Source organism: Bos javanicus, chromosome 10 (genome assembly GCF_032452875.1).
Source record: "Bos javanicus breed banteng chromosome 10, ARS-OSU_banteng_1.0, whole genome shotgun sequence".
NCBI classification, from domain to species: Eukaryota; Metazoa; Chordata; class Mammalia; order Artiodactyla; family Bovidae; genus Bos; species Bos javanicus.
In genome coordinates, this window is record NC_083877.1 from 82,104,811 (window position 1) to 82,126,894 (window position 22,084).

General features: G+C 38.3%; 1 protein-coding gene across 6 annotated transcripts in view; it reads left to right on the plus strand.

Moving 5' to 3' along the window:
• The window catches only part of PCNX1 (pecanex 1), a 185,103-nt gene that overhangs the window by 34,289 nt on the left and 128,730 nt on the right, over positions 1 to 22,084 (plus strand). For all 6 annotated transcript variants that reach the window (XM_061429295.1, XM_061429290.1, XM_061429292.1 and 3 more), the window contains exons 3-5: positions 9,564 to 9,669; positions 15,712 to 15,757; positions 16,569 to 16,658. In XM_061429295.1, coding sequence (XP_061285279.1) covers positions 9,564 to 9,669; positions 15,712 to 15,757; positions 16,569 to 16,658 — 242 coding nt within the window. The remainder of the gene's footprint in view (positions 1 to 9,563; positions 9,670 to 15,711; positions 15,758 to 16,568; positions 16,659 to 22,084) is intronic.

Below are 22,084 nucleotides of genomic sequence, written 5' to 3' on the forward strand. Positions count from 1 at the left end.
TCCAGTTCTAACAGTTGCTTCCTGACCTGCATACAGGTTTCTCAAGAGGCAGGTCAGGTGGTCTGGTATTCCCATCTCTTTCAGAATTTCCCACAGTTTCTTGTGATCCACACAGTCAAAGGCTTTGGCATAGTCAATAAAGCAGAAATAGATGTTTTTCTGGAACTCTCTTGCTTTTTCAAAGATCCAGCAGATGTTGACAATTTGATCTCTGGTTCCTCTGCCTTTTCTAAAACCAGCTTGAACATCAGGAATTTCACGGTTCACATATTGCTGAAGCCTGGCTTCGAGAATTTTGAGCATTACTTTAGTAGTGCGTGAGATGAGTGCAATTGTGCGGTAGTTTGAGCATTCTTTGGCATTGCCTTTCTTTGGGATTGGAGTTTTCCAAATTTGCTGGCATATTGAGTGCAGCTCTTTCACAGCATCATCTTTTAGGATTATGAGGCTAAATGAGATCATATATGCAAAGCACTTAGAACTATTTTTGATACGTGGAACAACTCAGTAATTGCTAGCTCTTACTAGTTCTGTATAAATTGTATATGATTAGTTCTGGATAATTGTATATATTCTTAATGCTTATGTTATTTATCTTTTCTATTTTCTTTTAGTTTTCAAAAAAATTTTATTGTCAAATGTATATTCAAACAGTATATCAAGTATATGTATAATTTAGAGAATAATAACCAAGTGAATACTTACCACAACACAACTTAAGTAATAGGATATTATACAAATACAAGTCTTTCTCATTTCATTCTACTCTTTTCCTTTCAGGAGTGATCTTTATTTAAAATTCCCTTGGTTTACTGTTATACAGTCTTTGTAGATAGTCCTAAACCTATTATTACTTAATTTTGCCTGCCTAAGACATCCTAAAGACAATCATGCTGTCTGTTTTTCTCTGTGAAGGGCTTTTTTTGTGCAGAATTTCATATTTTGTAGACTTACGCATGTTGATGCTTCCAGATGTTATTTGTGTTTGCTCTTGTATAGTCTACTACTGTTGGAGTAGACTACAGTTTATCCATTTTTCTGTTGATAGTCATTCAGATTATTTCTAGGTTTTTTGCTCAGATAACACATTATCATATGTTTCTTTGGCCACATGTGTATATCTGACATTCGCAAGCTGGTTCACAGGGCATTTTCACATTCAGTTTTATTAGGTAATTCCAAACTGTTTGCCAAAACAATAATACCAGTTTTTACTTTCACCACTAGTGTGTGAAAGTCCTTCTTGTTTCATAGCCTGAATATTTGATTTTGTTGTTTTTGTAAGTTTTACTAGTTTTCCATTTTAACAGTTGAGTGTTAGACGTGTCTTATTTTGACTTCTATCAATAGTTAACCTTTCTGATTCCTAATGAGGCAGAGCATCTTACCCCACATATGTGGTCCATTTAAGCTTTCTGTTCTTTCCAGTGCCTGTTTATTTCTTGTTTCATTTTTCTTTGGAGTTCTCCTTTTTTTGTTAAGAAGAAGGAGTTCAAGAGAGAGGGGACATATGTATACCTATGGCTGATTCATGTTGATGTATGGCAGAAACCAATACAATATTGTAAAGCAATTATCCTTCAATTAAAAGTAAATTTTAAAAATATATACTCATTATATTACTCCTTTGTTGGTTATATACATTACAGATGTCTTTTTCCAGTTTATAGCTTGTCATTTTGCTTTTCTTAAGATTTCTTTTGATTATCATACATTTCTTAAATTTATAGTTTATTGATTTTTTTTTGGTAATTAATGTTTTTTTGTCTTATTTAAGAAATTATTTTCTACCCAGATATCAAGAAATACTCTCAGAGATTGTCTTTTTAAAATTTCATGTTTCTTTGTTTTCACATTTCAGTTGTACTGGAAATTATTATGTTCTGTTGTCAGGTATGGATTTAGGATTTGTTTTTCTTTATATATAACTGGCTTAATCAGTATTTATTATAAGACTATCTTTTCCTTTTTGATCTGTGGTACTCACTTTATCATAAATGGTGGGTATGTTTCTGGGCTCTATCTGTTCTGTTAATATAGTTTATGCCTATGTAGTTACCACACAAATCATAATTGCTATAGCTTTGTAACAAGACTTGATACCTAGTGGGGCAAACCTTGTACCTTGTTTTTTTTTCAAGAGTGACTTTGCTAACTCTTGATCTTTGATACAAACTTTAGAGTCTGCTAGGCAAAGTCTACAAGGACTTAGAGTTTTTATTAGCATTACATTGGATATGTAGATTCCTCTGCTGAAAATCGATATCCTTACAATATTGAATCTTTCCATTTATTTAGTCTTCTTTTTTTTTTTTTTTTTTGTTTGCATTGATTGATTTTATTTTTAAACTTTACATAATTGTATTAGTTTTGCCAAATATCAAAATGAATCCGCCACAGGTATACATGTGTTCCCCATCCTGAACCCTCCTCCCTCCTCCCTCCCCATACCATCCCTCTGGGTCGTCCCAGTGCACCAGCCCCAAGCATCCAGTTTCATGCATCGAACCTGGACTGGCAACTTGTTTCTTACATGATATTTTACATGTTTCAATGTCATTCTCCCAAATCTTCCCACCCTCTCCCTCTCCCACAGAGTCCATAAGACCGTTCTATACATAAGTGTCTCTTTTGCTGTCTCGTACACCGGGTTATTGTTACCATCTTTCTAAATTCCATATATATGCGTTAGTATACTGTATTGATGTTTTTCCTTCTGGCTTACTTCACTCTGTATAATAGGCTCCAGTTTCATCCACCTCATTAGAACTGATTCAAATGTATTCTTTTTAATGGCTGAGTAATACTCCATTGTGTATATGTACCATAGCTTTCTTATCCATTCATCTGCTGATGGACATCTAGGTTGCTTCCACGTCCTGGCTATTATAAACAGTGCTGCGATGAACATTGGGGTACACGTGTCTCTTTCCCTTCTGGTTTCCTCAGTGTGTATGCCTAGCAGTGGGATTGCTGGATCATAAGGCAGTTCTATTTCCAGTTTTTTAAGGAATCTCCACACTGTTCTCCATAGTGGCTGTACTAGTTTGCATTCCCACCAACAGTGTAAGAGGGTTCCCTTTTCTCCACACCCTCTCCAGCATTTATTATTTGTAGACTTTTGGATCGCAGCCATTCTGACTGGTGTGAAATGGTACCTCATAGTGGTTTTGATTTGCATTTCTTATTTAGTCTTCTTTAATGTCTTTCAGTAAAGATTTATCATTTCTCCATTAAAAGGCTTTCATAGCTTTTATTAAATTCTATCAACTTTTCCTAATTACTTTTTATTTTTGTCCCTTTAAATGTAGTAGTTTACTTTGTTTCTGGCAACCTTATTAAACTCCCTTATTAATGGTTAAATTTTGTAGGTTATTTCTTGATTTGCTGCAAATGATGACAGTTTTATTTCTTCCTTTCTATGCCTTATTCTTATTTAACTTTTCATTGGCTATAACTTCTAACACATGGTTAAATTGAAATAGTATTGGTGTACATCTTTTCTTTAATCTTAAAGAGAGTATCTTGAAGCGTCACCATTAAATAAGATCTTTTTTGCAGAATTTGCTTTTGGCATCTCCTTTCCCTCAGTCTCCCACTTACAAATCTCTGTTCTGAGGAACAGAAATGAACAGGAAAACAAATGCACTTATTTTCAGAGCCTCTCACTGTGCTTGGTACATTAGAGCTGTCAGTTTGTTGCATGGATGAGCAAATGCAGTAGGGCTCACGGCTGCTGCTTCTGGTTGCCATTGGCTGAGGTATGGAAGCTCAGAAATAATGATCTTAAACCTTGATCTTAAAGAATCAGTGTCATTTATATATGTACTACATTTTTAACGTTTCAGGAGAGGAAATTAGCACGTTGAATTTTAGAATGTGAATATGTGAAAACAGAATATATCTTTTTTCTGTTTCTCATGCAGTGATGCTTGCAATATTGTAAATTAAGGATCCATTTAAAATATACTCAGGTGAGTTTTAGGCTAAATTTTCTGAAGATTTATTCTGTTTAGGGACTTTGTTTTTATCTATTCATGCTTTTATGAACATCCTTGTGGTCTTGATTAGATTTGTAAATTTAGTACTGAGGTGGTATTGTGAAGTTCTAGTTAAAGCCTGAGCTATTAATGATATTAGTTATCAACAAATTGATTTGTGACATCTTCTTTATAATTCAGATTAGACCCTTTCTACTTTCCTCTTTCCCTTGTACCTGTTTTTTGTTTGTTTGTTTGTTTTTTAAACAAATGAGGAAATTAAGTTGTAAAGGTAGTGATTCCCTGAATTTGGTCAGTTCGGTCTACTGAACTGAAGAAAGTAGACCACTTTGCTTCTGTGGGAATTGTAAACTACTTACTTTCCAGGTATGTGCTGAAATCACCATTGCTGAAAATCTACAAGCCTTACTAGTAAAGAAAATTCTTACTCAGTCAATTTATATATTAGGACACTGATAACTGACTAAAAGTTCTGCTTCTTAATTTGTAGAGAAGAGAAAGGTACAGCAAGTTTGCAAGAGGATTTAGTTTGTTTCTATAAAAAGAACTATTTGTTTTTTCTTTCATCTTTTTTTCTCCCCCTCCTTCCACTCAGTGTTGACCATTGAGCATTAGATCTAGATTATTTTTTCTCCACTGGAGATGACCCTCCGCCACAGGAGATACTTGGCAATATTTGAAGACACTTTTGGTTATCACAGGGAGAAATCCTACCAGCATCTGGCAGATAGAACTCTGGGATGCTGCTGACCATCCTAAGAACGCACAAGATGGTTCCCAGCAGCTGAGAATACGTGGCCTGAAATGTCAATCGTGCTGATGTTAAGAAACCTTCTGTAGATAATGGAGTTTATTTTTTGTTTTGAACTGGAAAGAGAACTTCAGTGCCTATTTGTTAAAAGGCATTATTGATATCTTAGACTGTGGTCTTTAGACTTGGACCTGGTGTTCAAATCTTATATCAGTCCTTACTGATTATGAGTATCTACATTCTCGTGTGTAAGGAAAAAAAGCAGAAAGAACAGATATGATAATACATTGTAGAGTGCTGAGTAAGTATTATTGATGTCCTCCCTTCCCACCTGAATTCCGTATACCATTGACTTGGCTTACGTTGTATACTCCTCTGAGAACTTAGGGAAGTTTTTACACCTTTCAGTTTTCAGTTTTTTTATCTGTATAATGAGGATGATAGTGTTTATAGCATAGATTTTAGGGGAATGTTTCATGAGAAAATGCAAATAAAACATGTGCCCCTGTGACTAGAATATATTAAATATTTAGTAAATTTTGCTTGGTTATTAATTTTATGTTCTAATTGTAATCATTTGAACTTGCTCTCAGAAGTGATATATAAAACTAAGAAAGATGATTCATCAACTGATGATTGAATAAACAAAATGTGTCCTATCTTTACGATGGAATATTTGGCCAGAGAAAGATATAAAGCACTGATACATACTACACCATGTATGAACCTTGAAAACATTGTGCTAAGTAAAAGAAGCCAGTTACAAAGGATTAGTGGTTGCTGAGGGCTGATGGGAGGAGGGTGGTGGGTTAATAGCTAAATGGGTTTGCTTTTGAGATGATAAAGATGTTTTAAAATTGACTGTGGGATGGATGCCTCACCACATTCACTTTATGAATATATTAAAAATCATTGAATCACACAGTTTCAGTGGATGAATTGCATGATATGTGAATTACGTATCATTACAGCTGATGCATAGGTACTAGGGAAGATGAGAGCTGTCTGTCCTTTCTGTGGTATCGAACATTTTGTTCCTTGGTTTTCACCTTGCTCACCATCTTCTGATTCTTTGCAATCTGAATTAGAGGATGCTTTCCAGTGGAGTTAGCAGTAATATTGCTGGTTATCACTCATCACTCGTTCAGTGGGTGATAACTGCTTGTATATACACACTTAAGATTTTGGCAAATTAGAAAAGTATTTCTCATTCTGGCCTAGATAGCCTGTGTGACTTAACACCAAATGTCCAGCACACTTGAACATATTTCAGTTTTCTCACACATGGACATTTGTACACGGAATCTGCCTTCATATTCATAACTGAGTTCCATTATATCTTGTTTTTATAGATGGGTAACTCAGACAGTAAAGAATCTGCGTGCAATTCAGAAGACCCGGGTTCAATCCCTGGTTTGGGAAGATCCCCTGGAGAAGGAAATGGCAACCTACTCCAGTATTCTTGCCTGGGGAATCACATGGACAGAGGAGCCTGGCAGGCTATAGTTCATGGGGTCTCAAAGAGTCGGACACTACTGAGCGACTAACAAAAAGTTAGAAAGCTGATTTCCATTGTTGGACATTAATTAGCCAACTGTAGTCAGTGGCCTAGACTTAGGGACCCAGTAAGCGAATAAGGACATGATGATTATTAGACCATTAATTTAAAAAAACACACTAGAATTCAAACAGCTTTAGTGATAAATGCATAAATGGAAGGTGTACTTGTAAGCAGGTTCTATTTACCTGTATCTTTTGATTACAGTTGATGGAATATCCCACCTAAATAGGGTTAAGGTAATTTGTGGCTCACAGTAGTGTAAAGTCTCTGTTTAAGGGATGTCATCGGATGTGGCAGTATGCAGAATTTCAAGTAACTTCATGACTCTGGTTCCTCTTACGAGGCTGTGCTTTTCTTTTAGTTGGTTCCTCAGACGGGTTCTCCCCTTACGGTTGTAAAATGGCTACAGCAGCTCTGTGACTCTTCTTCTCAGCATTTAAGACAAGCAGATACAAAGAAGTTTCTTCTCTCAGTAGTAAAGTGCTCTGACCTGAGTTGGGTCATGTGCTTATTCTGGAACTACTAATTGTTTAGACCAAGAGATTGGGATATACTGATTGACTTTGGCCAGTAGAGCTTCCCCCTAACCCTGAGAGTGGGGTCAGCATTACTGCAGCCATATGAGAGCTTGGGTTGAGGTGATTCACCAGAAGAATTTGGGGTTGCTTTTTCTTTTTGTTAACAAGGAGGTTGAATTAGATGCCAAATGGTAAAATAAACTATGTCCACAATAATGTTCAGCGTATATGTTAGAGCTTTTATTCTTGGTAATGATAGATAAAAAATTCATAGACTCTATATCAGGTAGAATTAATAAAAAACTTGGGGCAAAAGATAGGATTATGATAATTATGATAATAATTCAGTTCAGTTCAGTAGCTCAGTCGTGTCCGACTATTTGCGACCCCATGAATTGCAGCACGCCAGGCCTCCCTGTCCATCACCAACTCCCAGAGTTCACTGAGACTCACGTCCATCGAGTCAGTGATGCTATCCAGCGATCTCATCCTCTGTCGTCCCATTCTCCTCCTGCCCCCAATCCCTCCCAGCATCAGAGTCTTTTCCAATGAGTCAACTCTTCGCATGAGGTGGCCCAAGTACTGGAGTTTCAGCTTTAGCATCATTCCTTCCAAAGAAATCCCAGGGCTGATCTCCTTCAGAATGGACTGGTTGGATCTCCTTGCAGTCCAAGGGACCCTCAAGAGTCTTCTCCAACACCGCAGTTCAAAAGCATCAATTCTTCAACGCTCAGCCTTCTTCACAGTCCAACTCTCACATCCATACATGACCACAGGGAAAACCATAGCCTTGACTAGATGAACCTTTGTTGGCAAAGTAATGTCTCTGCTTTTGAATATGCTATCTAAGTTGGTCATAACTTTCCTTCCGAGGAGTAAGCAAGCGTCTTTTAATTTCATGGCTGCAGTCACCATCTGTAGTGATTTTGGAGCCCAGAAAAATAAAGTCTGACACTGTTTCCACTGTTTCCCCATCTATTTCCCATGAAGTGATGGGACTAGATGCCATGATCTTTTCTGAATGTTTTTTTCTGAATGTTTTCTGAATGTTGAGCTTTAAGCCAACTTTTTCACTCTCCATTTTCACTTTCATCAAGAGGCTCTTTAGTTCTTCTTCACTTTCTGCCATAAGGGTGGTGTCATCTGCATATCTGAGGTTATTGATATTTCTCCCGGCAATCTTGATTCCAGCTTGTGCTTCCTCCAGTCCAGCATTTCTCATGATGTACTCTGCATATAAGTTAAATAAGCAGGGTGACAATATACAGCCTTGACGTACTCCTTTTCCTATTTGGAACCAGTCTGTTGTTCCATGTCCAGTTCTAACTGTTGCTTCCTGACCTGCATACAGATTTCTCAAGAGGCAGATCAGGTGGTCTGGTATTCCCACCTGAATTATTCTAAAAGTTTGTTCTAGAGGAACCTTATTATAAAATGGTCTTAAGTGCTTTGAAATTTGTCGTGGTCTTTTTTCCTTATTTTGGGATGCCATTATCTTTAAGTACTTTAAGTGGACTTCTCAGTTATTTGAACTAGTACTTTTCTCTTATGTCTTTGTAATGCCTGTTTTTCGGAGAAGGCAATGGCAACCCACTCCAGTACGCTTGCCTGGAAAATCCCATGCACAGAGGATCCTGGTAGGCTGCGGTCCATGGGGTCGCGAAGAGTCGGACACGACTAAGCGACTTCACTTTGACTTTTCACTCTCATGCACTGGAGAAGGAAATGGCAACCCACTCCAGTGTTCTTGCCTGGAGAATCCCAGGGACAGAGGAGCCTAGTGGGCTGCTGTCTATGGAGTTGCACAGAGTCGGACACAACTGAAGCAACTTAGCAGCAGCAGCAATGCCTGTTTTTACTACATAGCATCATTTCAGTTTTTTAAACTTGTGCCTTCTAATTCAGCACATACAAATCTAAAATCTTAGGTTTCCAATTCTGTAAAACAAGTTAGTGTCCCGGTGAAATTCTGTTAACTTTAGAAGTACAGATACAAATAACTTGACCAGAATTATCGTTCTCATGCATGTTCTTTATTGTGTTAGGCAGCTTAGACTGTACTCTTGGAGAGAATAGGTTGTGTAAGATCTCATTACCTTCTGACCAATTTCTCTTTGCCGTTGGGAAACAAAAGGCAAATCATCTCTTTGCTACAGTGGTTTTATGGCATATATCATAAAGTGAAAGTGAAGTTGCTCAGTTGTGTCCGACTCTTTGCAACCCCATGGACTGTAGCCTACCAGGCTTCTCTGTCCATGGGATTTTCCAGGCAGTAGTACTGGAGTGGATTGCCATTTCCTTCTCCAGGGGATCTTCCCAACCCAGGGCTTGAACCCGGGTCTCCCTCATTGTAGACAGATGCTTTACCGTCTGAGCCACGAGGGAAGTCCTTGTATATCATAGAGTGCAATATATCATAAAGTGCATGCTATATTTAGTATGGTACAATTATATGGTACAGTTATAATCAAGGCCAGTTTCTAATACTGAGTGGATATAGAGAGATTGGGAGAGAGTTTTAAATATTTTGAAATAGTGACATGGTTATAAAATAATTCAAATTATTGGATTTACAAAGGAAGAATAATTTTTTTTCTATTTGCTGTATTAAATATGTGAGCCTCTTAGTTTTACAGAAAAAAAGTATAACTTAAAAAACAAACTAAAAGAAAACAATTGGTGTCAGAATAAGGACAGTTACTCTCTTTTTCTCTTTTTTTTTTCTCCCACAGTGATCCCGGTGGGGGAATTGAAATGGCTGAGTTTATTCGAGAGGCCACACCCCCAGTTGGTTGTAGTTCAAGAAATTCTTATGCTGGCTTGGATCCAAGCAACCAGGTAGGAACCTGTTCTGTTCTATTTTGCTTTTTTCCTTCCTCCCGATGGTGGTCTCAGGTGTTCTCTTGTCTGTTACAGTCAGTTGATGTTTGGGTTTATCTTGCTGATAATTTTTTGATTTGTTTACTGATCATTGTTTATTACTATTACACAGAATTTTCACATTAATTAAGTACTTTGTTGCTGAGCACATACCACATGCTCACTGCCTGGGGTAGTTTTGATTAAGATAGTTGTGGTGAATGCCCTTAGGAACTTGTACTTATTTACCTTCACAATGTCTGTGTTGGCAACATCTCAGTCTCTTTTTGTGGAATGAAATGGCTTAGTTCTTAAATATGGCTGCACTTTCTGTATTCTTAATTAAACCCGCACTTTCTTCTTACTGACAAAATATTGGCAGATTACCCTGGGGAGTAAGCCTACGATTTTGCAACAAACTTTTGAACAGCCACACCTTTTACTTTTTTTTTTTGGTAGGGCTGACGAAAGGACAGCAGTAGCTAACCACCTTTCATAACTATACTCTTGGCACTGTGTCCATTAGACTTGCCTTGTTGCAGAAAAGAGAGTGGGGCATGAGAGGGTGGTCACATCCCAGGTCACATCCGAGTCCCTGGGACAGTTGCCAAGTGTGGCTTCGTGGCTTCACACAGGAAAGAATTCAAGAGGTGCCATAGTAAAGTGAAAGAAGGGTTATTCAGGCAGGAAACACACTCCACAGATAGAGTGTGGACCATCTCAGAAGGTAAGAGAAGCCCAGGGTATGGTGCTGTCAAGTTTTATAGGGTTAAGTAATTTCTTACTACTTAACCCTATAGCGATAGTGAAGTCGCTCAGTCGTGTCTGACTCTTTGCGACCCCATGGACTGTAGCCCACCAGGCTCCTCCATCCATGGGATTTTCTAGGCAAGAGTACTGGAGTGGGGTGCCATTGCCTTCTCTGATAATAGCTTTACATTATTGTATTAGTTTCTGCTGTAAAACAAAGTGTATCAGCTATATATATATAGATATATCCCCTTCTTCTTGGACTTTCCCCCCTCAACTCACCCCACCCCTGTAGGTCATCACAGAGCACTGAGCTGAGCTCCGTGTGCGATACAGCAGGTTCCCACTGTTGTTGTTCAGTCACTAAGTCGTGTCTGACTCTTTGTGATCCCATGGACTGCAGCATGCCAGGCTCCTCTGTCTTCCAGTATCTCTTGGAGCTTGCTCAAGTTCACGTCCCTTGAGTCGGTGATGCTATCTAACCAGCTCATTGTCTGCTGCCCCCTTCCCCTTTTGCCTTCAATCTCCGAGCATCAGGGTGTTTTTCAGTGAGTTCACTTTTTGCAGCAGGTGGCCAAAGTATTGGAGCTTCAGCATCAGTCCTTCCAATGAAATTCAGGGTTGATTTCATTTAGAATTGACTGGTTTGATCTTGCTGTCCAAGGGAATCTCAAGAGCCTTATCCAGCACCACAATTCAAAAGCATCAGTTCTTCAGTGCTCAGCCTTCTTTATGTTCCAACTCTCACATCTGTACATGATTACTGGAAAAAACTTTTGCTAACCTTTGGCCTGTTTCATTTTGTACCTCATGGCCAAACTTGCCTTATTCCAGGTTTCTCTTGACTTCCTACTTTTGCATTCCAATCACCTGTGATGAAAAAGACATCTTTTTTTGATGTTAGTTCTAGAAGGTCTTGTAGGTCTGCATAGAAACGGTCAGCTTAGCTTCTTTGACATTAGTGGTTGGGGTATAGACTTGGATTACTGTGATGTTGAATGATTTGCCTTAGAAATGAACTGAAATCATTCTCTTATTTTTGAGATTGCACCCAAGTCCTGAATTTCAGACTCTTGTTGAGTGAGGGCTACTTCATTTCTTAGGGATTCTTGCCCACAGTAGTAAATATAATGTCAACTGAATTAAATTCACCCATTCCCATCCATTTTAGTTCACTGATTCCTAAGATGTTGATGTTCACTCTTGCCATCTCCTGCTTGGCTACATCCAGTCTACCTTGATTCATGGACTTAACATTCCAGATTCCTATACATATGGTTCTTTACAGCATTGGACTTTACTTTTACAGACACATCCACATCTGAGCCTCGTTTCCGCTTTGGCCCAGCCACTTCATTCTTTCTGGAGCTGTGTTAGTGATTGCCTCCCCACTCTTCCCCGTTAGCATATTGGACACCTTCCAACCTAGGGGGGCTCAGCTTCTGGTGTCATATCTTTTTGCCTTACCATAGTGTTCATGGGATTCTCAAGGCAAGAATACTGGAGTGCTTTGCCATTTCCTCCAGTGGATCACATTTTGTCTGAACTCTTCAATTATGACCCGTCCATCTTGGGTGGCCCTGCACAGTGGCGTGACTCAGTAGCTTCATTGAGTTATGCACGTCCCTTTGCCCCGACAAGGCTGTGATTCATGAAGGAGTTCCCACTAGTTATTTGTTGTGCACTTGGTAGTATATATGTGTCATCCCAGTCTCCCCATTCTTTCACCCTCTCCTCCTTCCCTTGCTGATGTATTTCGATGAGTGTGTACTAAGGCCCAAGGTCTAACAGAAGTAGGCTATTTTGGACCTAGTTGGTTCTAATTGTTTTATGTCATTTCCATGGGCTGTGTCATTCTTTTAAAGCTTGTGTCCTGCCCCTATCCTGTCTCAGCCCTACTTGTTTTAGGGAGGGAATCCCATCTTGAATATAATTAACTCATGTCTGCACCTAAATGCATAGCACATCTGACTGATTTGACTTTCCTTAAAATATTAACTCTTGTATTAAAAAGGGCAGATGTCAGAAGCTATTGTGCTACTTGGATTTTGGTGTTTTAGTTTTATACTGTTTATAACAAAAGAAATTATTGACATAATTATTGTTATCCTTTAGGAAAGCTGAAGTGAGGAAATAAGTTGGACTTTTTGTATATTGGTAGAGATATTATCAATACAAAGATACCGTGTTTCTTGTACATGTTTTGTTATACAGCTCTCACTACATGTGATCATAGTTTATAAATGTCTTCAGTACTAGAGAGTGAGCTCCTTGAACACTGCGGCACTGCCACAGTCACTGGTGCCGTTCTTTCCTTCATGCCACTGCTGCCCGTCTCCTTTCCATCTTCTAGTCTCCATTTCCCCACCCCACCCCCATTTTTTAAACTGTTGCTTATATTCCTCTCTTTCTGTCACTTACCTTCCTTAAAATATTTTAGTGCCTGACAGTATTCAAGGCATTTTGCTTGTCTGGGACGTGGAATGGGTCTTACCCTCAAAGAGTTTGCAATTTCATGCGTGCTCAGTTGTGTCCAACTCTTTGTGACCACATGAACAGTAGCCCACCAGGCTCTTCTGTCCATGGGCTTTTCCAGGCAAAAACATTGGAATGGGTTGCCATTTCAATTTCATAGTAGATATCTATAAGTAACTGAAGTTATGTTATATTACTAAGGAAATATAAGTAAAAGGTGCAAAGTAATAGTTGCCATAGGAATGGTACAGAAAAGGGGCTAGGCTAATGATTTCCGAGGAGAAAATAAATGTTTCCAGTTAGACAGATGGCAAGGTTTGATGGAGGAGGTGGCCTTGCCTGATTGCCTTTAGTTAGAAGTAATTTTTGTTCTCTGATGTTCCTAATTGTACCTGGACTTTCCTTTGGTCCTTCTCAAAGAGAAGAAACACTGGAGCATTTTAGTTTGTGCAGATCTATTAAGGAAAACTTCACCTCTAAGTGTACGCAGATACCATTTTTTTCTTAATTTTTTCCTTTTCTAAATGTGTTTATTTTTAGAAAGTTAGCAGATGAAGGAAAGCAGCAAGAAGAAAATAAAATCATCTATAATGTCATAATAAAAAAAAGGTTTTTAAACAAAGAGATTTTAGTGTGCTTGCTATTTGGCACTTGACTCTCTTTACTGACTATATTATGAATGTTAATACTGTAAGTGTTTCCTGCAGTGAACAACTTGAAAACTGCATTTTATTTGTATGTACTGTGGTTTATATTTTCAGTCCCTTACTGTTTCATATGAGACAGTAACAACCCCATTATATTTGGGGGGATAAGCTTGAAACAATTCAGAAAAGCATGAAGGATAAAAATATAACCACACACACTGTATCTGTTAAGATTGCTTTTGTCACCAAGTAATAGAACTCAACTAAGTGACTTAAAGAAACAGGAGTTTGTCATCTACATTTGGAGCTGGTTGTATAGCATTTGTTCAGCAGCTAAACATTATTAGGGCTCTGGGTTGAAATTTCCCTAGGCCTTTGGCTTTCTCTCAGAGTTGCAGAATGAGCACAGACAGCAACTTCAATTATGATCCTGTTGAAAAGTGAAGAAGCAGGTGACAGTCTGGGGCAGAGTTGTCCTTGGTCATCATCGTCTCAGACATAGGAGGTCTTTCCCCAAAGCCTTCCAATAGACTCTCTGATACGTTCATTGACCAGAATGAGGGCACACACCTAGATTAGAGTCTGGGTCCTCTCTTCATAAATCAAAAGATATATGTCCAACATTTGAACAAAATGAGAGGCTTGTTAAGGAGAGAAAAAGGAAACACTTGGAGGTTGTGAGCAAATGACTACTGTATGCATATTCAAAAAACTTTTTTTAAAGTTTAAATTCCTAGAAGGATGCCACGAAATGGTGCTTTCTGGTGTGCTTGCTTGTTTGTAAGCTTCTGTGTAGAAAGTTATGTGTTTATTATTCTAGTAGAAAAATAACTTGTTGGTTTTTTAACTTATTTATTTAGCAGGTGTGTTTAGAATGAAACTCTTTTTGCAGTAAAATGCCTTTGGGCCCTTCTTCTCCCTGTCTATTGCAGTGCTTTTTGTGGCTAATTGAAAACATATCAGGAAAAAGCAGGAGAATCAAACTTAGTAAACTGTTCAAAAATATTGCAAAGCTCATTTTTTTTGTCTATACTGCTTATTAGTAGTTTTAACCTATATGCATATTTTTGCTGTTTTTCACTGACATATAGCTTTCATATGTGTAGTGTATGCATATTAAGTGTATAGCTCAGTATGTTTTTACATAAAATGTACACCCATTTAATTGCCATCCAGACCAAGAAAGTCCCTCATGCCCCTTTAAAGTCATTATTAGCTATACTTTTACCAAATTTCTCATTGTATACTTCTGTTCAGTTGAATCAGTTGAAGGGAAAGATTTGGCAAAATGCAAGTATTCTGTGAATGTTCTTGGTTTTAGTATAAAGATATTAAATTTACTTGACTGTTCTCTTCTTGAATCCCTTGAAAACAGGTTATAACAAGAACTACTCAGACTTGTTGATTTAGTAACTGTCATGTTGTTATATTTGGATTCCATAATGTGTTCATGGAATTTGTAGTATTTGTTTATATGATTGTTATAATAGTATAATATATGATGGTTATAAAATTTTAGGGAAATTGTATACCATCTTGAGTATAAGCCCTAAAAACCCCACAGATTTATAATAGTGTTCTGTTTATAGAGTTTGTGCTAAAAATTCCTTTTTCTTAAATGCCTTAGTTTTTTGTAAAATTATTACTATTTTTAAAAAATGCATTATCACAGCCTACAAAGAACTTTCTGCCTGAAACTCAGGAAAGTACATATTGATGCACTAAGAATTTGACAGGAAGATTTAGGTTGCTCTTTGTTACTATGTTTTATCCTCCAAACTTTCCCTTTATAATCCCTGATAAGTCTACATTTATTTCAGGTAAACTTGACACCTAGTTTTGCTTTGTTTATCACTGGAACGTGTCATGATGCAATAGGAAACTGATAACAATTGTTGACCCAGATTGTCTGCGATTGGAGGCTCTCCCCCTGGGGGCTCAGCAGCCCTGAGCAGGCGCGGGCTTGTGTCCGGCTTGTGTGCACTGGGTGCGCCGCACTCGCTGCAGCCGAGTGTGGCGCTGATGTGTCATGGCCTTCTGGTGAAGGTGACTGATGACTTGTTCTGACAGTATAATTTCATCTGATGGTCTTGCTAGTCTGTGCTGATGGCGTGGCTAGCATTGTGTTTACTTCATGTCATGTTTTCAGATTGGATCTGGCTCCTCTCGTCTTGGAACAGCAGCGACTATTAAAGGTGGGTGTGGTCTCCCCTGAATGTTACTTCTGACTTCCCATTCTTTTTCGGTCGTAGTAAAGATAATTAATTGTATCGTGTATTTACATGTAATGAAAAATCATTCTTGAAATTATTCTGTGGATAAAATTATGTATCTTGTATTAAAGATTGCTAGTTTTAAATTGTGGTCTCTTTTCAACATGACTGAGTGACTTTCACTTTTTTTATCATCCAAATTTCATAATAGTATTTTAATCACTTGGATTACACTGTATGAATTGTACATTTTGATCTTTAAGAAACTTCTTTGCTTCTTTGCCTTGAGGGAAAATACTTTCATGGGTTTTAGTGGGGTTCATAGAAAACGAATTTAATGTGAAACCTTTAAATTAGGCACAAATAAGACACTAAAAAATTTTTTTTTCCAATATATCATATATATCTTATTTATTCAATACATCTATGTCAAATAAATTCATTATTATTTTGCCCTGCAATTTTATAACTTTCTGATTTTTCCTGGGAGGGACTTTTAAATTGTTTCAAGTTATTAAATAATTTGCATTTCATTTTTAAAACTTCTTTTGAAAGAAATAGTTGTATTAGTTAGTATGAGGCCTTTCCATATTTGGTTTGTAGCATATGTGATCTGACAGTCCATGATGCTTCCTATCAGTTTAATGCATCTTCTTTTATTGTAACCCCTGATACAAAAACTGCTTTAGTTAATAAATATCTACTGTACTCTCTTATGCCCTTCCTTGTTATGCCACCTGTACAGCTTTTACTTTTAATATAATGTCTTCTTGGGTCTCTCTTAACTTTGTAGGAGATACAGACACCGCTAAGACTTCTGATGATATCAGTTTAAGTCTGGGCCAGAGCTCTAGTCTTTGTAAGGAGGGAAGTGAAGAACAAGGTAAGAACAATTTACTTCACGGCAGCATCAGGTATTGTGATGACCAGGGTGAGTTTCTGCCATGTGCTGCTCATATTTTGGCAGAAGTTTGTAATAATTTAGTGTGGCTTTCTAGAAACATGGAAATAAACCGATTCGCCAGCAAAGCAGTAGCACAGTGTTATAGGTAATCAGAGCTTTTGGAATCAGCTTCACATGTTCTGCCAAGTAAACAGAGAAACTTTGTGAGCATATGCCCTAGAATGAATATGAGATGGGAGATAAGAATCTGCTATTCCTTTAGTTGGTCAGAGCATCTTGCTTAGCTTACTGATAACCTCGTGTGTAAAGCTGTTCTTTTCCATTCGGTATGACCTCTAAATGCCAACTGCTGCATATGTTGCCTGACTGCAGAAACAACAGTGTGTTTGACAGAGAAATAACTTACTGTTGGACTTACTGAGAAACTGTCTGCCTCCAACATGGTGTCTTCTTGTAGCAGATTTGTAATGTAAATTTTGGTTTTAAGTGATTTTTTTTTTCTCCTTATTCAATTTCATTGTATATGAGTACTTTGGATTTTATAGAGTTCTTTTTTAAACAACTGCCACATTTCTGAGTTTGACTTTTAATTTTCAGACATGAAAGGATGGATATGCCATACCCATTTCCAGTTGAGATTATCCCAGGTTATATAATCAGTGAGCCAGAATTGGATTAGAAACCTGTCTCCCTATTTCCAGCCTGTTTTTTTGTTGTTAGCTTATGGGTGATGTTTGGTAGGCAGGCCAACTGATAAATTTCCTATTATACTTCATTATAAAACTTATTTATAGGGTTACAAATTGATCATTGAATGGAGACATTTTCCCACTAATTTAGTGTTTTACCCAGGTTTGATTCTTTCAAGGATATTTTGTTAGAATTTTAGGTTTATCACTGTAATTGCTTTTGGAGAATTGCAGTACAATTCATAAATTGTACTGCAATTTATGTACAAATAAATAAATCATTATTTATTTGCTTTGGTGGACCACCCCTCACAGCCTGTCCCCTCCCCTCAAAAAATGCAGTTGAATGTACTGTGTGGTCTGAAAGCTATTTTCTTATAAAAGGGAAAGGTGAATTCATCTCTGAGAATCACAGTGTTCTTTTGTATAATACGTAATCAGCAGTGTCTCAGAAACTGGGTAGGTAGTGATCTTAGAGGGGCTAGTGCCGCTGCACTTACGGGTCATAGGTCTCTTCATTTTCATCTGGGAAGTACCTTGTGTGAGCAAGAATGTTGTAGTCTGGCAGGTTGGGAATTCTATTCATACAGATCTACCCTGGCAGGTACATATTGACGTAGACAGTGATGACATATATGGTCACTGAGTGCATTCTGTTGTCCTGTGAAGAGTCAGCACACTTCTCCTTTAAAGCTTTGTCAGCCACATGGTCTCTGTTGCAGCTATTCAACTTTGTTGTTGTAGAGTGAAAGAGGCTGTAAACAACCTATAAATGAGTGGGAATGACTGTGTTATACTAAAACTATTTACAAAAGCAGGCAGAAAGCTACTTTGGCTCTACAGGCCTTAGTTAATCAAACCCTGGTTTAGGTCATCTTGCTGTGCATTCACCCAGTTAATCTTCATGACAGACATTTGAAGTTCAATGTTATTATTCTCACTTTACAGAGGAGTGGAGTTATAAGAAATTTGCCCCAAATCACCCATCTGCAAAGTAGCAGTTGTGTAGTTCAAATCTAGCTCTAAATTCTGCTTTTAATTACTATGCTATACTCCTTTCGTACAGTTTTATAACTTGCTTTTATCATATAACAGTTTCCCCATGTATTTAGCAGTTATTGAGTACTCATGTGTGCCTGATACCATTCTAAGTACTAGAAATCAGTTGATGAACAGACAGAATTTTCTACCATTGTGGCTTTCATACCCTTAGTATGGAAACATGCTACTGTGAATCACATGTGTATGCAGTAATAGAGATGGGGGATACGGAATGGTGGGGTGGACGCCGTGGGCATTGTAAGTTTAAATATTACAGAATGGTCGAGGGGAAATCTTGCTGAGAGCAGAGACCTGAAGGAGGAGTGAGCTGCTCAGGATATTTGGGAGGAGGGAGACTGCCTCCATGCAGAGGTACCAGCACAGGCAGAAGTCCCAATGTAGGAACATGCCTGTCAGAATAGTGTGGCCACTACAGACTGAGTGAGGGGCCAAATTAGAGTCTTGTAAGCTGTTTTATTTACTTTTTAAAAATGTTATTTCTCTGACTGTCCTGGGCCCTTGTTAGGGCATGCAGGATCTTTAGTTGTGGTATGCAGACTCCTAGTTGCAGCATGTGGGATCTAGTTCCCTGACGAGGCGTCGAACCAGGCCCTCTTCATTGGGAGCGCAGAGGCACTGGACCACCAGGGAAGTCCCTTGTAAGCCATTTTAGAGATTTTGCTTTCAGTTTCCAATGAGATGAACAGCTGTATAGAGTTTTGAGCAGAGAAATATCATCGTCTCTATTACATTGTAATAGTCATTTTGGCTCCTGTATTGTTTGAGTGTATATTAAAAGGGGCAGAGGCTGATGTAGTTGGCAGATTATTGCAATAATCAGAGCACAGATCAGGGTAGTGAGAAGTGGTCTGACTATGTGTGCTTAGTCGCTCACTTGTGTCCAACTCTTTGCAACCCCATGGGCTGTAGCCTCCAGGCACCTCTGTCCATGGGAATTCTCCAGGCAAGAATCCTAGAGTAGGTTGCCATGCCCTCCTCCAGGGGATCTTCCCAACCCAGGGATTGAACCCAGGTCTCCTGCATTGCAGGTGGATTCTTTACCAGCTGAGCCACCTGGGAAGCCCGGTCTGACTGTGGCAAATGTTAACGAAAGGATATGATGAATTTGGAAATAGCACGTGAAAGAAATAGTAGTCATACATGACTCTAAGATTTTGGGGTTAAATCATGGGGAGGATGGATTCTCCATTAACTGAAAAGGAGAAAGCTGAGAAGGGGCAGATTTAGAAGTGGGGAGAGCATGGTGAAGGGCAGGAGAAGGGGTTCATTTTGGGCCTATCAGGTATAAGTTGCTATAGGATCTCTAAACAACAGTAATTAGTAGATAATTAGATAGGCTTGGATTTTAGATAAGAAATCTGGGTTGAGGTTTTAAAATAGGAGTTTTCAGTATATAAATTTAAAAAAAAAGATTCAGTTATGTCAGACGTGGGGTTGGGTTAATATGAAGTTCATGAACTAGCAGGGAATGCCTGTTGGGTTAGCTGGGCCTGGAGTGCAGGCAGCATGGCTCCCTGATCCCGATCCCTGTAGGTCTGGGCTGCGGTTTGGCACCACCTAGTGGCTGTTGTTCATCCTGGCTTAAATAGCTGAGGCTCTGCTCGCTTTCTGGCTGCTTTGGATTTACAGGACAGTGACCTTTAGTTAGTTGGTTAGCAGTTAGTTGACTAGTTGGCACTCATTTTATCAGCCTGATTCAGGATGATTGGGAGAAAACTGAGGTTGTGGGCATGTGTCAGGTATGTGTTCTAAGAGGGGATTTTCTGCAGTTTCCCTCCTCAGCTTCACTCATGTCTTCACTACCCAAGATCAGAACTCTAGTCCATCCCTGTGTGAGTACTGAGGCCAGGTAGAAGATGGAGAAACTAATTACAAGGTATTTCTGAATTTTAGTTATTATGGGGCCAGAAAATTGGATGAGACGTATGAGAGAGGTATAGGTAGAAAAATGAAGGAGTTCCAACAGTCGAGCTCTGAGCCACTGCAGTCTGATAAATCCAGGAGACTGAATTGGAGCAACTGGTGAGGTAGAGGGGCGTATCCCCACATCTCAGGGAGAGTGATCAGCTTTGTCAGATGTTGCTGGTAGGCCAAGTTATATGAGACTGAGACTTGACCATTGAACTTCACAGCACAGAGGATGTTGGTGACCTTGATAGCTTCTTAATGGGTGGGAGTAGAATACATGTCAGAAGAGAATAATTGAAAACAATGACTATAGACTACTTTTTGGTGAATTTCATCTGAGGTTGTTATAAAACTCCTTAAAACAAAAAACTATAAAAAGATGCCATAAAAAGGTTGAATAAATTATATTGTCTTAATAATAACACTATGCAGGTACTAAAATGTATTCAAAGATTACACAATAATATGAGAAAATATTTAAAGTGAAAAAGATGGCACTATATAAAAAACATGACTGGGCTTCCCTGGTGGCTCAGTGGTGAAGAGTCTGCCTCCTCTGATTCAGGAGGATCCTTCATGCCTCGGAGTGGCTAAGCCCACACGCCACAGCTGTTGAGCCTGTGCTCTAGAACCTGGGAGCCACAACAACTAAGCCCACATACCGCAATGGCTGAGGCCCATGAGCCCTAGAGCGCGCCTCTGCAACAAGAGAAGCCACGACAATGAGAAGCCCACACATTGCAACTAGGAATGGCCCCACTCGCCACAACTAGAGAAAGGCCCGTGCAGCAGCAGAGATCCAGCAGAGCCAGAAAACTGTTTATAAATAAAATTATTTTAAAAAATATGATTCCATTCTGTAAGAGTTTAAGAGAATACTAAGAGTATGTGTGCATATGTTCCTAGGAATGTTGAAAGTAATAAACTGTATTTAGCCATAAAAGAGAATAAAGTCCTGATACATAATATAGCATGCAAAGTGAAAGAAGTCAGATGAAAAAAGTCACATTGGAACATTATATAGTTCCATTTACGTGCAAAATAGGCAAATGCATAGGGACAGGAGTGGTTGCCAGGGGCTGAAGAAGGACATGAGTATAATGGGTTTGTTTTTTTTTGGGTTGATGCAGATGTTCTAGAATTAGACAGTGGACATGAGTGCCCAAATCTGAATGTACTAAAAACCACTGAATTTTATTCTTAAAAGGGTGAGTTTTATGACATGTAAATTATATCACAATAAAAAGGAAAAAAGTGATACACCAAAAAATATTAACAGTTATCTCAGTGGCAGAAATTTAAATCATTTTCTTCCTCATACTTTACTAGATTTTATAGAATTAATATTTTACTTTTATCAATAAAAATCGTAACTTCCTCCTCTCTTCTAGATCATCCCCAGCAATTATAAAAAACAAACTGCTTTATTTCTTTTATATTTGTAAAAAAATCCACATCTCTTCCTTTATCCTCACTTCTTCTGTTACCTATCACCTTGTATCTCTGGTGTCCTTTACATGAATAATCTTTTTCAGAACCTTGTACAAATATCTGATTTTATCTTTTAGCAGGAATTTCTAGAAGTAGATTATTGATCAAAGGGTATGTATGCTTCTTGAAGGTTTTTGGTTACCTTGCCAGATTTCTTTGTAGAAGGTTGGTTGCGCCAGTTTGCACACCATGAGTAGTGTGTAAGATGCCTTTCTTAATCTGAATACTACTAGTAGCAATCACTGGAAGAAAGCT